Here is a 12,972-nt window from a genome sequence, read left to right as displayed (position 1 = left end):
AAACAGCCGACTAACTACAGACCATTATAGATTGACAGAGCAGAGAAAAACTATATAGCATATTAATTCGTCAATTGACCTGTAGAATCAATCATTATTACTAGTTTCATTTCCAAGTATAATTGGATGCCTCGTCTGAAAATCTTCAACTGTGCTGAGTCATAGCCTTGCTGTATTACTTTGTATGTTGTCACCCAGAACAAAGATATATACAAATGAGTCACCTCTTCAACCTCCAAAACATGAGAAAACAATCTCCACCTTTATTGCATCTTTTTTTGCTCTGCGCGCCCTTGAGATTACATTGTTGACATACTTCATAACTTACCATTCTATCAACACTTGTTTCTACCCCAATTGACCAACTTTAATGTACCTGTGTAACCTTTCATTTAGAAACTGCCCCTCACCCAATCTTGCCATATAATGAGTCAAAGCCTCCACCTCCAAACCAATCTCTTCTCTTGCCACTAAGCCTTCGACATGGCAATTTGGACAAGAGTAGTTTCTCGCCCTCAGAGATCCTTTCTCCACCTTAATCCACAGAAAGTCTTCCGCGCCGCTAAACCAATGGCGGCCTATTCCACACAGCCATCTCACCAGCCTGCATGGCTCAAGACCCTCTTAGACAACAAGAGCCCGGCTCCCAAATTATACGCCTGGAGCCCAGAGAATGTAGACAGCACTATCAGCAGCAATGATAATTCCACTCAATTCAACTCAGACGACTTGGATCGCCGAATCTTCATCCTCGGCGTCGGCAATCTAGGTCGTCTCTACGCCAGCTGTCTGTCCATGCAAACTCCTCGGCCTCCAATCACCCTTGTCGTCCATAGGAAAGAGCTTTTATCCCAATGGATTCAGAGCCCCGGTCTCGAAATTACCCGATTGGGAAAGTTGTACAGCGGCAAGGACGAATTCCAGATTGAGTGGTGGACTGATGAAGCACCTACCCAAGGCCCTGTTAAGGAAGTCGCTCAGGCGAGCAAAATTCGCAACCTCCTTGTCGCAACCAAAGCTGCTGCAGCCATTCCAGAAGCCGACAAGCTACGGAGATATCTAGACAGTGGCAGCAGCGTGGCGTTCCTCCAAAATGGCATGTCTAAGCTGTGGCCGCCCCATGGACAAGAATACATATCGAGGAGGTATCCCGATAACGACGGGCCTAATATTTTGGCCTGTGTCACGAACCACGGCGTTTTATCAGAGGGACCATTTAAGAGCCTTCACGCTTCACCCGCAGACACCGCTATTGGACCTGTTTTACTTAATAATAAGACTCAGCCTATCGCACAGAGTGTATCATATCTAACAGAGGCCATCGCCACCGCTCCCGACCTCAACGCAAGATCCATTACAAGAGCCGAGCTCTGGGTCTCACAACTCCAAAAGCTCGTCGTAAATTCTTCCATCAATCCCCTTACTGCCGTTCTCCGCTGTAAAAATGGCGTCCTATTTGAAGATCCGAATGGTGTTGTAGCGAAAGTTCTCGACCGCCTTCTCAGCGAATCTAGTGCCGTCCTCCAAACGCTCATCAATCACCCCAGCACCACCGAAATTCTGGCCGATTCCACTGGGACAAGTGCTAAATCTCTAGATACCCTGAGGGAGGAGCTTACTTTGCGCTTTTCGCATGATCAGCTTCGGACAATGCTTTACAAGATTGGTCACATCGTCAGGGACAACACCAGTTCCATGCTTCAGGATGCTCGTGCAGGAAAGCCTACGGAAATTCGGGATTTTAATGGCTGGCTGGTCGAGACGGCAGATTTTCTCGGTACAAATAGCAGTGGTCAGCAGTTAGACGTCTCTTGCCATCGGGCTTTGATCGCACTAGTTGAGTCAGGCGCTGTTTTGGATGAGGTGGAGTTGGGCAAACAGTTGCTTTCATGAACCTCTTTTGCTATTACCTTTTCTTAAACTTGACTTATATGTCACAAAACATTATGGATGTTCAACTCAATGTGTCATTTATTTTGCTTGTTATAGATACAGGTACAAGTACATATGCCGTCATCACCATAATTTCGTCGCACGTCAGCTTTTACAATCCTTCAACCATCATTTGGGAATGGAAACTGGGGAGAATCGTCAATGTCATCATTAAACAGCTCCCACACACGATTGCAGCACCCCATCGGCGTCACTCCACCGCCGACTCGCTGTGCAACGATGCGCCATTTCTCATCTTCATAGTTTTGTAAAGCGTCTAGCAATCTTTCGTCCTGAGGTAGCGTCAGAGTCAGCAATCCTGTATTACGAGATAGTATAAATCCTAAGAAATGACAATGAGTAGCATACCATCTCCCTCGTCCATGGTGCAGAGTCAGTCTTTAGTCTTGTACAGTATCTCACTTGCAAGGTGCCAGGATTGCGGCCGGGGAAGAAGTCGGCAATTTGCTTCCACGTGAGATTCTTCTGCTCTTTGAGCTCAATTAGAAGTTCATCTTCTTCTTGAGTGAACTTGATCCTAGGACGTTGAGGTCGCCGCGCAGGAGAAGGCATTCCCTCTCTTCCAACCAAGTTGTGTGCATCTTGGCTGCTCTCTCCGTGCATCGATGAGCGACTCATGTCTGGTAGATGGTGGTGATGGTGGGAAGGCCGAGACCATGGCTCAGTCCCGTCCGGCCCTGAGAATCCATATATATTTGAAGCAGATCCTGGAGGGGTATCATAGCCAGGAGCTACCGATGAGCCAGGGTCATCTGCATACACCATGCCATGTGAGGAATAATAATGTCGATAAGCCTGTGATGACATTGGGTTATAACCTCTTTCGTACGAATTGTGTCTTCCGTCGTGATCCATTGTTGATTGATGTTCTCTTGGCTACTTTGCAACTACAGTGACACCAGGATATCTCTTGATGGGAGTTATTTTGCTATCATATATAGATTCGTCGCTCAGATCAGAAGAAACATCTTCTCGTTTGCTGTCCTATCGCATCCCGCATCCCCTCAGCCATCGCAGCGGCATTGAAGAAACAATTCGCCCCCGCACAAGCACATGCTGCGAAATCCAGGTTCATGCGCGGTGGTCAAAATGTATAAGTTTCCGTGATATTGGGAGGTGTGCTGGGTGTGGTGTTGAGCACGGCTAGCCTCAGTGTAGACAGTCAACCGTACCGGGAAAAAGATCTGATGCCCACCACCCTCTGAAAAGGGTAATATAGACCAGCTAATTCATCCGATATTGCAAATTCAGTGACCGAATAAAGTATGTGGGGGAGGCTCTTGTTCGGTGCCGTCCCGCCTGTTGCATGCATCAGGTCAAAGCGCCCCTTGCCAAGTAAATTTCCCGATGAGGAGGATTTCGAGCTCGGACGCGGGCTGTGTCTTTTGACGCCGTGCATAAGCCTCGGTAGAGGTGTTGGGTTTATATCCGGACAACTTGTGCCTCCCAAATACGAGACTCAATGCGAGATACGGCACTTCGTCAGGGGCGCTAATGCAGCTCATTGACCCTTGATCCGCTATCAAGACGCACCGTTACCGGGAAGACGGGCTGGAGGAGGTTGCCTTGAGGTGGCGATAAATTGAATGGGATCGACAGCCGCTATAAGCAAGGTTCAATGGAGATTGTCGATCGTGTAACGGCCCGGACGGTCAGACAGGGGATCGGATGGCTGTTCCCGAGGGGAATATATGACAATTTCGGGGAGGTAGCCGAAATGACGGTTTATGCAGAGCATTTAAGTCAGTACGAGTCCGCGATTTTGGGCTGTCAACCGGCATCGCCGCCTTGGCTTACTCTGCGAATCTCAACTGAATTGCCTTGTTTGGCACGGGAACACTCGAATCGGGAAGCTGAGAGGATAAAGACACATACATCAAAACTTTGACGTAGTCCAGTTACCGAGCAGACAACATGCGATTTCTCACATGTGAGAGGAGGCATTTGGCCGATTTATCAGATCAGCAACAATTATTCCGCGGCGAGAGTGCGGCGGTACTAATTGAATCCCTCCCACTTCAACCGAACAGGCGCGAGGTTACGATCACGTTCATTCTCGTAATCGTATATCGCTACGATTGGAGCATATTCAATATGCGATTATCCTACCGTATTAGCTACGATTAGGTGCATTCTCATTACTACCGTATATTGTTACGATCTGAGCACGGTCAACATACAATCATCCTACCGTATCACTACAGCGACTAATAGGCTTACGGTCACCGATCTGTCTAATGTAGCTGGTATCCAGCGTCTCAGAAATGTCGGGCCCAAGGTATCGGGAACCCCAAGCTGGCTAGATACAAAGCTCAGACCTCTCTTATCCATGTAAATTCGCCGCCGCAATACATGATTTAGTCTCGGCGTACCTTTCGATGCAGGTATGAAAGGCGTCGGTACATGTATCCAGGGCTCAGCCGCACTCGGGAAGACGAGAGCCGCATGCACAACGATGGATCAGGCTTCGCTTCAACCCAAGTCTGGCCTATCAAATCCTCGACGTAGATATAGCTCCGTAGCCAATGGCAAGCCTCGTCCGAATTGCCAAGGAGAAGGCTACAGCAAAGCTTTTTGCCCAATGGTATTGTAAGAGCAGAAGGGAGTGATTGTGCTTTCATTGGATGCCCAGATTAGGTATCGAATTGCAGCCTGAAATGAGAATATGTCGGATTGGGTCTCGATTTTCCCTTTTATCTCTGTATTCCTAAGTAACCACGCATCGCCGCGCGACTTTGGTGTAAAATTTGCGACAAAATGGCCAACGTCCGAGAGGTTTCAGGGAACACGATGGGAAATAATGTAACAATCGTTCAGGGCGACTTCAACATTGCTAATCCCGGTAGGATCTAACTAAGATCTATGAGATTGGGCATCCACGACTTGGCTAATCGTTTCTGCCTACAGGTCCCTCGGGTTCGATCAACTCTTTTCTCAATAAAATTAGCAAAACCGACCCATTTTACGACAAGAAGCGAATCCTAGAATTGAAGGGTCCCTTGTTACACGACTCATTTAACTGGATTCTCGACCACGAAGGCTTTAAGAAATGGCGCCATACGGAAGAGAGCAGTGTACTTTGGATTAAAGGCGACCCTGGAAAGGGCAAGACAATGCTCCTCTGCGGTATTATCGAAGACTTGGAAAAGATGCTTGAAGAAAATAGCAATCTTGCCTATTTTTTCTGTCAAGCCACGGATTCTAGGATTAATTCTGCTTCCTCGGCTGTAGCAGGCTTGATTTTCTCCCTCATTAAGCAAAACCCGACACTTTTTTCGCCAATTTGCAAGCAACATGAAGATAAACTAAGTCAACTTGATGGGCCCAATGCGTGGGCTGTTCTAGGTGATATATTCGAAGCAGCTACCCAGGTTAGAGGCATACCAGCCCCTATCTGTGTTGTTGATGCTCTTGATGAGTGCGAGCACGACTGCAAGCTGCTCCTGAGTCTCATTCTCAAAACAAGCAATCACGTAAAGTGGCTGCTTTCAAGTCGAAATGTCAAAGACATCGAACGAGGACTACGGTTAATTGACCCCGCTCGGAGGCTCAGCTTGGAGCTAAAGGAGAACGCCGAGAACGTCTCCAAATCTATTGATGTTTACATCAACAATTCCATTTCGGGTATCGAAGCACTAGAAGATGATGAGGAACTCCAAATGCAAACAGTCACAACCTTAAAACGCAAAGCAAACGGCACGTTTTTATGGGTAGCCCTTGTGATTGAACAATTGCGGGACACAGACCGTCGAAATGTCGAAGAAGTACTGGAAGAAATACCGGAAGGTCTAGAGAATCTCTATGACCTAATTGTACAGCGAGCCAACGCAAAGCTAAGGCAAAAGGACCGAGAAGCCTGTCAAATCTTACTCTCCATTGTTACCACCGCTGAGAGGCCCCTCCATCTCGAAGAACTCCATACATTTATAAGTTCTCAGTGGGCACATTATAAATCGTCTTACAATATACTGGATATGAAGGATATAGTTAGAGATTGTGCATCTCTTTTAGCTATAAGAGACGACATTGTATATTTCGTTCACCAGTCCGTCAAAGATTACATGGTAGGGAAAGCCTCCAATAGCATTTTCCCTTCAGGAATCCCATATCAGCACCAAAAAATGTTTGAAATTTCGATGAATGCGATGTTTCGCATTCTCAAGTACGACATTTATGATCTCAAAGATCCTCAAAGGTGCATGAGCAATAGATGGCGCAAGGGCGATATCAGGCCGCCGTATCCCGATCCCTTGGTACCCATAGCATACAGCTGCGTATTTTGGGTCGACCATTTAATTCGTGGATACGATTCTGGGAGATTCAAGGCTGAGGATTGCTTTAAACACGACGGACTGCTGCAAAAGTTTCTAAAAACCAAGTACTTATGCTGGTTAGAAGCCTTAGCTCTCTTGCGCAGACTTACACCCCAAGGAGGATCTGCTGTGCAAAGTCTTAATAAGCTAGCAGCGAGCTATTACAAAAGCAAAGCAAATAAACATCAAGTCACAAACTCACAAGAGGAAGAAGAGGCGAACTACTTCATGAAGTCTATTAACGATGCTTATCAATTCTTTCATTACTGCCAAGATTTTGTGATGGATTGGCCCCTGCAGCTATACTATTCAGCCATTGCCTTCGAGGACGAGCGCAGTGCAATATACAAGACATATCGGCAATCTATACGAGCTCACTTTGGAGATATCTTCACCTTCATAAAAAAGCCACAGAGACGGCGTTATCTACAAAGTCATATTGATATATGTGATTCTCATGTGGAGTTACTTTATTCCCCGGATTCCTCCACTCTATGTGTGTTTAATCATAGTATCTCGCTCTACAGAATCGATACCGTGGAACATACAATTCAATTCAGCGTGGATAACAAACATCGTCATTATGTCTCCTTTCTACCTGATTCTAAATATTTGATCTCAGTCTCTTCCGCTGGCATCGTGCAAACGTGGGCCATCGATAGCGGGATCCAAGTACAGCAGCTTTCTTTAAACCTTGATGTGAGCAGATCGCACGCTGACTATCCATCCGAGGTTTTCCGAGAGGAGGTGATTAGTCTATCACCGCATGGAGATCTGGCAGCGTCAATTTTCAGTTTCTCGAACGGATACGAATACAAATGGTTGAGCTCGATGAAAATATGGACGACAAAAACCGGTGCTTGCGTGCGTGAGATTGATCTAATGCCTATACCTAGGTACGAGAGTTTGTATGTTTTTGCACCTAATTCAGCACTGATAGCCTTCATTCGCGGTTCTGATGCTATAATCTACTCTGTCTGGACAGGGGAAATGGTGGAACATATTTGCACTCCAAATTCCGAGCCTATAAAGCACTCAAAATTTTCGCACGACTCAGCACTGTTGGCTTTAGCATGTGGCTATTTCGATATCTATACCCACCTCTGGTGTACTAAAACGTGGACAATGATACGCCAGATTAAATTAGGCAATTATATACGAGCCTTCGACTTGTCTATCGATGCGTCGATGTTTGTAGCAGCCTCAAATGAGACTTTGACTTTTGGAAACACTAGCACAGGAGAACAGCTACTCAGAATTGCAACTAGGGATCGTACGGGGAGTATCTCTTTTTCTCCTGATTGGTCAACTTCCTCGCTTCTTGCATCTGCCAATTCCAATGGAGTTCAAATATGGCGGGTTGATACCAGAGATTCCTCTGCCGAAATGGGGAATGCTGCATACTGTAGCGGGTGCATAGCTATATCGTCAGGATCAAAATATGTGGCAGCACCAAGTCTCGAAGGGCACATCAACATATGGAGTGGAAAGAGCGGCGAGCGTATCCAGGTGCTCAAAAACGGTGATTACAGTTGGTCTCTCCCGGTTTTCTCGCCCAACTTGGAATTTGTCGCGTGTACTGAACGTGATCGGGCTGCCGTCCGGATCTGGCACCTTACCACTGGGGAGTCTCTTCACCTACTCGAAAGCCCTAGTGGCAGCACAGTTACGATGGTTTTTTCAGATGATTCAAAATACCTGGTTACAGGTTATGGCAATAATGAGGCGAGGGTCTGGTGCGCGGAATCTGGCAAATGCTTATTCAAAAGTGACGATAACGGTGCTAATCATCTTGGCGAACACTCTCGGTTCTACGCGTTGGCAGTTTCTCCCGAGTCAAAATATATTGCGAGAGCTTCTTTGCCTAGCTTGATGTGTGATGAATATCATACTTGGGAAGTGCGCATCTGGGATTGGCAAGCGCGCCACGAGATTTCTAGCTTTAACACCGAGGGATTCAAACCAGACGTCAAATTTCGCATTGGAAGTCTTACTTTTTCGTCTGATGCTACAATTTTAGCAGTTATTTGCAATTACGGCGAGATACAGTATAACTTATCTACGTATGAGACCCAGATCTGGGAAATCGCCAGTGGTACTCGTATCGCCCGTGTTGCAGTTGGGGAGAGCTTCAGTCTACCGTTGTTTGACCCCATTACGAGCAGAATACTCACAGACCGTGCTGGTTTCTGTAAAAGATCTTCGTGGAATCACTGGGAAAAATTTCCATGGCAGGCATACTCTTTATGGCGACACGATTTAGTCGTTGGTTGGATTTGTTTCGGCGGAGAAAAAATGTTCTTGATTCCAAAGGAATTTTCTTCAAGATATACGTTCGCGCGTGTGGCAATATCATCCTTCTTATTGGCATATACAACTTCTACGGATGAAATAATGATTATTCAACTTCCTAACCAGCGTGAATTATAGAGGCCGGGAATCATGGCATTCAATGGGATTCCGATAATGTTAGTAATGACTCGACTTCTGAGGTTGTTAATTATCTGGCAACGGGTAAATCTGATCCAGACGAACCTAAAGACAAAAGACTAAAGCTTTTGTATCTTTTAGAGTCATAAATAGTTCTTGGACACGGTGTTCTTATAGATACAAGCTGGCAAAACTCATATAGGTGCTTCTATTAAAGAAAGCCAGTCTTCAATCTCTGAACCGTCGATATCAATTCGTTTAGTGCTGTAGATGTGAGATTGCTGGCAATGTTAGGTCTCAATCTCGATTGTCTGTACTTCACGGTATGAAGAATGAAATACTTCAAATAAGCAGCAGCAGAAGGTGCGGCATAGTTATGCCGATCATCATTCTTGTGCGAATCTGCGAATGCATGTTCATCTAATAACCAAGCAGCGTCCAGTCGTCATGACGCCAGTGGCCTCCATCTCAATGCATATCGCTTTTGTATCAGTCCCAATGTTGTCTCTTAAACTCGCGTCCTTTACAACTTGACTTTCGCAGGCGATTATACCGTAATGAGTGGTGGTCCTGACGTCCGGGATTCTCTGATAACTTCAGGCCCTCAGCAGTTTTGACACATATTTTGGCCTTCTTGATGACGAAAATCAGCTACAAATAGTCTATCGCGATCCTCTTGGGGTCTTTCATATCCAGGTAGTAAGGTTAATACGTGTTGTATATGTGTTTCTAGAAAGTTAGTGCTGCGATCATGATGGGAATCAATCTTGCTGATCGCGGCTCTCAGCGATGTATCGGGTCACCGCGAGAGCCCTGTCCTTAGAAGTCTAGAATCTTTTTGCATTGCTTTACCCACGTCGTGTTGGATGATGCTTGTACCGATTACAACATCGTCCCTCCGCCAATCCTCACTAAGAAGTACCACTTCAGTGTAGTGAAGTTTTTTTCCATGTCTGAAGCGACTTTAGCTATTGTGTTTATACCGTATGGCAAACAAGCGGCAACCACGTTATGAGTTCCAATGCGACCAAGGCAGTAATAATTAGTGTCCCTCTTGAGCTGTGGGAAACACTGATGGTGTTCATTGAATGAGGTTTCGACGGCTGCCAGCTCCTTAGGCAGGGCGCCCGATTTCATAGTCATCGTATGGGAGAATTTTCCCTTCCGGATGATGGAGGCTCTCCATCTTCAGGACCTCCGATATCTCTCCATATCTTGCTTATGAGTAAATGATGTCCAAACACAACAGCTCCTGCTGGGAATGTACAGATCTCCCGAGCCTTTTTTCATCATTCGTAGCGATCAAATGGTCTGGGTAAGACCACAATGGCGCAAAAACAAGCATGGATCCCAGTCCACAGTAAATGTAAAGTTATATCTTTGTGGCATTGCTCCTCTACTGATTCGTGTTGCCCCGGGGAGATGCTGCAAAATTGATTGTCCGGTACGGATCTGTGCATTTCGAGGTGACTTCCACATATAATACCCGCCAGATGTTGTCTAAAAGCCATTTGTATACCGGATGTTTTGATAATAATCTCTTATAAACAGAAATTTCAGGAAAAGAATCAACAGCTCGATTTGCTTCGTCGAATCCTTCGTCATCATCGTTATCTAGTGCATCATCTGGGTTCTCATTTAATGCGGTATTTTCGTCTTCTAAGTTGTCCACGTCCGGAAACCAATTTTGAGCTCAATCTTGTAATTAGAGCTTTCCGAACTGCCTCCAATAATATCGAAACGTTTGCTATTCTCTTCAAGGTACTTATTCTTCATTACTTCGGCAATTCTCCTGCAATTTGATGAATTTAGAGCTTTAGCTTGAATTGTAACGGATGAGCGGTTACATTGACTAAGTTTCTGTATCTGCGCACAAATACCATCACATCCCTGTTAATTTGCGCGATGCCAAAACCTCCAGTCTTCATTGCAAAAGCCTTTAAAAGTTGAGACAGGGCTTGAAAAAGTATATCTATACTTACATCATCTAATCTTTCTGTCACTGCGCTGCTCATTAAATCGCTCTCAAACCAAGGGACATTCGTCCTTCTTTTATTTTGAACTTGTATATTGAGATTCAACATCTACAAACTCAGCATCGTGGCTCGAATTAGTAGTATATTTTGGTTCCGTCAAATGCCCACCATATCACCCTTCCTGTCCATTCCACAGTACTATCGGAAACGCCAGGGGTATTCAACATCCTTACGCTTCTCTGGATATGATGGCAGGTTCCAAATAACATCGCTTTGATCAATCTTTACACCATTGCCAAATGTATTCTTAGAAACGTTTCGTGTGTTATTCTGCACATTCCGTGTTTCATTCTGCACATTCCGTGTTGTATTCTGCACATCTCGTGTGTTATTCTGCACACCTCGTACGTTATTTTGCACCTTTTGCCCTATTCAAGTGTGAGTGAAGAGAGCATTCTAAATGAAGAGGGTGGTAGAATCTCACCATTTGTCTGAGGCAAGGCCGAACCTTGACCCCCCTCAGCCACGACATAGCGATCCAAAATGGCCTTCATCACGCAAGCCCCAGTGGCAGCTGCAAAGTCTTGCCATTGCTTATTCTTGTGACTATCTGCATAGTCACAAACCCCCTTGACCACTAAGCAAGGGACCTCGTCCCAAGCTCCTGCGCCCTCCATCTCGAATGCAATGAGGTCATGCTGCTTGGCAATCCGGTCTCGGTCTTTTCCACTCTTCATTACCGCATTGCCTGAGCCAATCCTCCCGATGAAGATGTTGAAGCCGCCATCGTCTACAAAGAATTCCTCTCTCTTGACAAGCTCAGAATCATCACAGCCCACATCTGCGCAAGATTCCTTGGATGCGGACTCACAAATCTCTCCCGCATGGTTCTTGTCATTGCAAACCTCTCCCGCATTGTTCTTGTCATTGCAAATCTCTCCCGCATTGTTCTTGGCATTGCATGTATCGCATGGCTTTAATCGGTGCCGATGGATATAATCCGGTGAAAATAGTTTGTTTTGAATGACCCCAGGATTCTGGTACTTTGCCCGTCGTCTTTTCCTCCTCGCGGCGTCTTGCATTTGCTTCAAATAGCCCGCCGATTTGGTCATCAGCCATTCTCTCATACGCTCAGTTTCAAAGACTGCCAACAACCCGCGAATGTCCTTGTTTGCCCTACCAAGACTATCTTCAATAGTATTCTTAATCTCAAAGCTTCCTGGGTACTGTCGGCCAAAGTCATACTGGACAATGGCTTTGCTTACTACAACATCTCCAAGAAAAACATCGTCGCCCTCGATCCGGGGCACACCCCCGCAAATCCCGACGAGCAATGCAAGTTTCAGGTTGCTGTAGCTTGATCGTAGACTCGCTGTAGCCGCGGCCGCGTTGTTGGTGCCCATACCTGGGAGTATGGCAAGGACAACATTGTGTTTTCCGATGCGGCCAGTGCTGTAACTGTTTGTGTCGCCATTTGCTCGTCCAAATGGATCGCCATCGTCATCCCAGAATTCATCGAACAGCAAATTGACAGCATTGGCTTCGAGGGGCAGAGCGCATATGATGGCTATGTGAAACTGGTCTCGACTGGTAGGTTTGATGACCTGAGCCATGACGAAAAATTGCGAGAATTTATGGAGTTAATGATGAGCGAATATCCAAACAGTTCACCAAAAACAACACGCTGTTGAGGTTGTCTACATGAAGTAGTTTTACTGAAGCGGGGTATGTTGAGGCTGAGGGATCATTCATGCCCAATTCCGTTCAATCAGGCTGCATGAGTAAATATATTGAGCGGATTGTAATACCCAGACGGCAGACTCGCCGCGTGGGGGCCGGACAGAGCCGCATGGCGATTGGCCCTTAATACATCGAATCAGCTTTTAATTTTAGTCCCTGAAGACCAATCCCTCTCAAATCACTCAGTTCAATGTTCTTTTGCGGTGTCGCACAGCTCGGATATCTTCGGCGCTGGAATATTGAGAAGGGGCCATTGAACCACCGGTCTCGAAGCTTGGGTGGTGAATAATTTCGCAAGTTTAATCTCATATCAGTGGGAAGTAACATGGGATGCATACATATATTTCGATACCAATATGCACATCATCGCCCCTCTCACGAGAAATGCTCATGTGTCCAAAGCCCAACCTAAGCACCTACTGAACATCATCATCGATGCGGTTTTGATCGACACTAATATATGTTGTGAAGATCAGCGTTCATATACGTGATGTACGATCAGTATTGGTCTCAGCCTCTCCCTTTGTTTTCACTACTACGAGAGATGAGGCTCGCGCCTA

General features: G+C 45.9%; 5 protein-coding genes across 5 annotated transcripts; 2 read left to right on the top strand and 3 right to left on the bottom strand.

The window, feature by feature from the left end:
• Window positions 1–242: 242 nt before the first annotated feature.
• On the top strand, window positions 243–2,179 carry V8C40DRAFT_255138 (ketopantoate reductase PanE/ApbA C terminal-domain-containing protein). Its single transcript, XM_083217977.1, has one exon. The coding sequence runs from the start codon at window positions 484–486 to the stop codon at window positions 1,891–1,893; it is 1,410 nt and encodes a 469-aa protein (XP_083068863.1). The 5' UTR covers window positions 243–483; the 3' UTR covers window positions 1,894–2,179.
• On the bottom strand, window positions 1,826–2,961 carry V8C40DRAFT_107488 (SANT/Myb-like DNA-binding domain-containing protein). The gene is made up of 2 exons (XM_083210740.1): window positions 2,302–2,961; window positions 1,826–2,225 (listed from the first exon to the last, which is right to left on the bottom strand). The coding sequence occupies exons 1-2, from the start codon at window positions 2,806–2,808 to the stop codon at window positions 2,055–2,057; spliced, it is 678 nt and encodes a 225-aa protein (XP_083068862.1). The 5' UTR covers window positions 2,809–2,961; the 3' UTR covers window positions 1,826–2,054.
• Window positions 2,962–4,549: 1,588 nt separating this feature from the next.
• V8C40DRAFT_282974 (quinon protein alcohol dehydrogenase-like superfamily) lies at window positions 4,550–8,696 on the top strand (the record flags this gene model as incomplete). The annotated part of the gene is made up of 2 exons (XM_083221887.1): window positions 4,550–4,795; window positions 4,861–8,696. Exons 1-2 carry the CDS (start codon window positions 4,711–4,713, stop codon window positions 8,694–8,696), a joined length of 3,921 nt encoding a protein of 1,306 aa, XP_083068861.1. The 5' UTR covers window positions 4,550–4,710.
• Window positions 8,697–10,404: 1,708 nt separating this feature from the next.
• On the bottom strand, window positions 10,405–10,940 carry V8C40DRAFT_107458 (uncharacterized protein). The gene has a single exon (XM_083210739.1). The coding sequence runs from the start codon at window positions 10,778–10,780 to the stop codon at window positions 10,505–10,507; it is 276 nt and encodes a 91-aa protein (XP_083068860.1). The 5' UTR covers window positions 10,781–10,940; the 3' UTR covers window positions 10,405–10,504.
• V8C40DRAFT_255132 (nucleoside phosphorylase domain-containing protein) lies at window positions 10,691–12,534 on the bottom strand. Its single transcript, XM_083217976.1, has 2 exons — window positions 11,157–12,534; window positions 10,691–11,100 (listed from the first exon to the last, which is right to left on the bottom strand). The coding sequence occupies exons 1-2, from the start codon at window positions 12,283–12,285 to the stop codon at window positions 10,871–10,873; spliced, it is 1,359 nt and encodes a 452-aa protein (XP_083068859.1). The 5' UTR covers window positions 12,286–12,534; the 3' UTR covers window positions 10,691–10,870.
• Window positions 12,535–12,972: the final 438 nt, after the last annotated feature.

The sequence above is a fragment of the Trichoderma camerunense genome (assembly GCF_050948025.1).
Source record: "Trichoderma camerunense strain CBS 138272 chromosome Unknown V8C40scaffold_20, whole genome shotgun sequence".
Classification (NCBI taxonomy): Eukaryota; Fungi; Ascomycota; class Sordariomycetes; order Hypocreales; family Hypocreaceae; genus Trichoderma; species Trichoderma camerunense.
The sequence above is the reverse complement of the archived record's forward strand: the minus strand, read 5'-3'. Positions and strand labels throughout refer to the sequence as shown.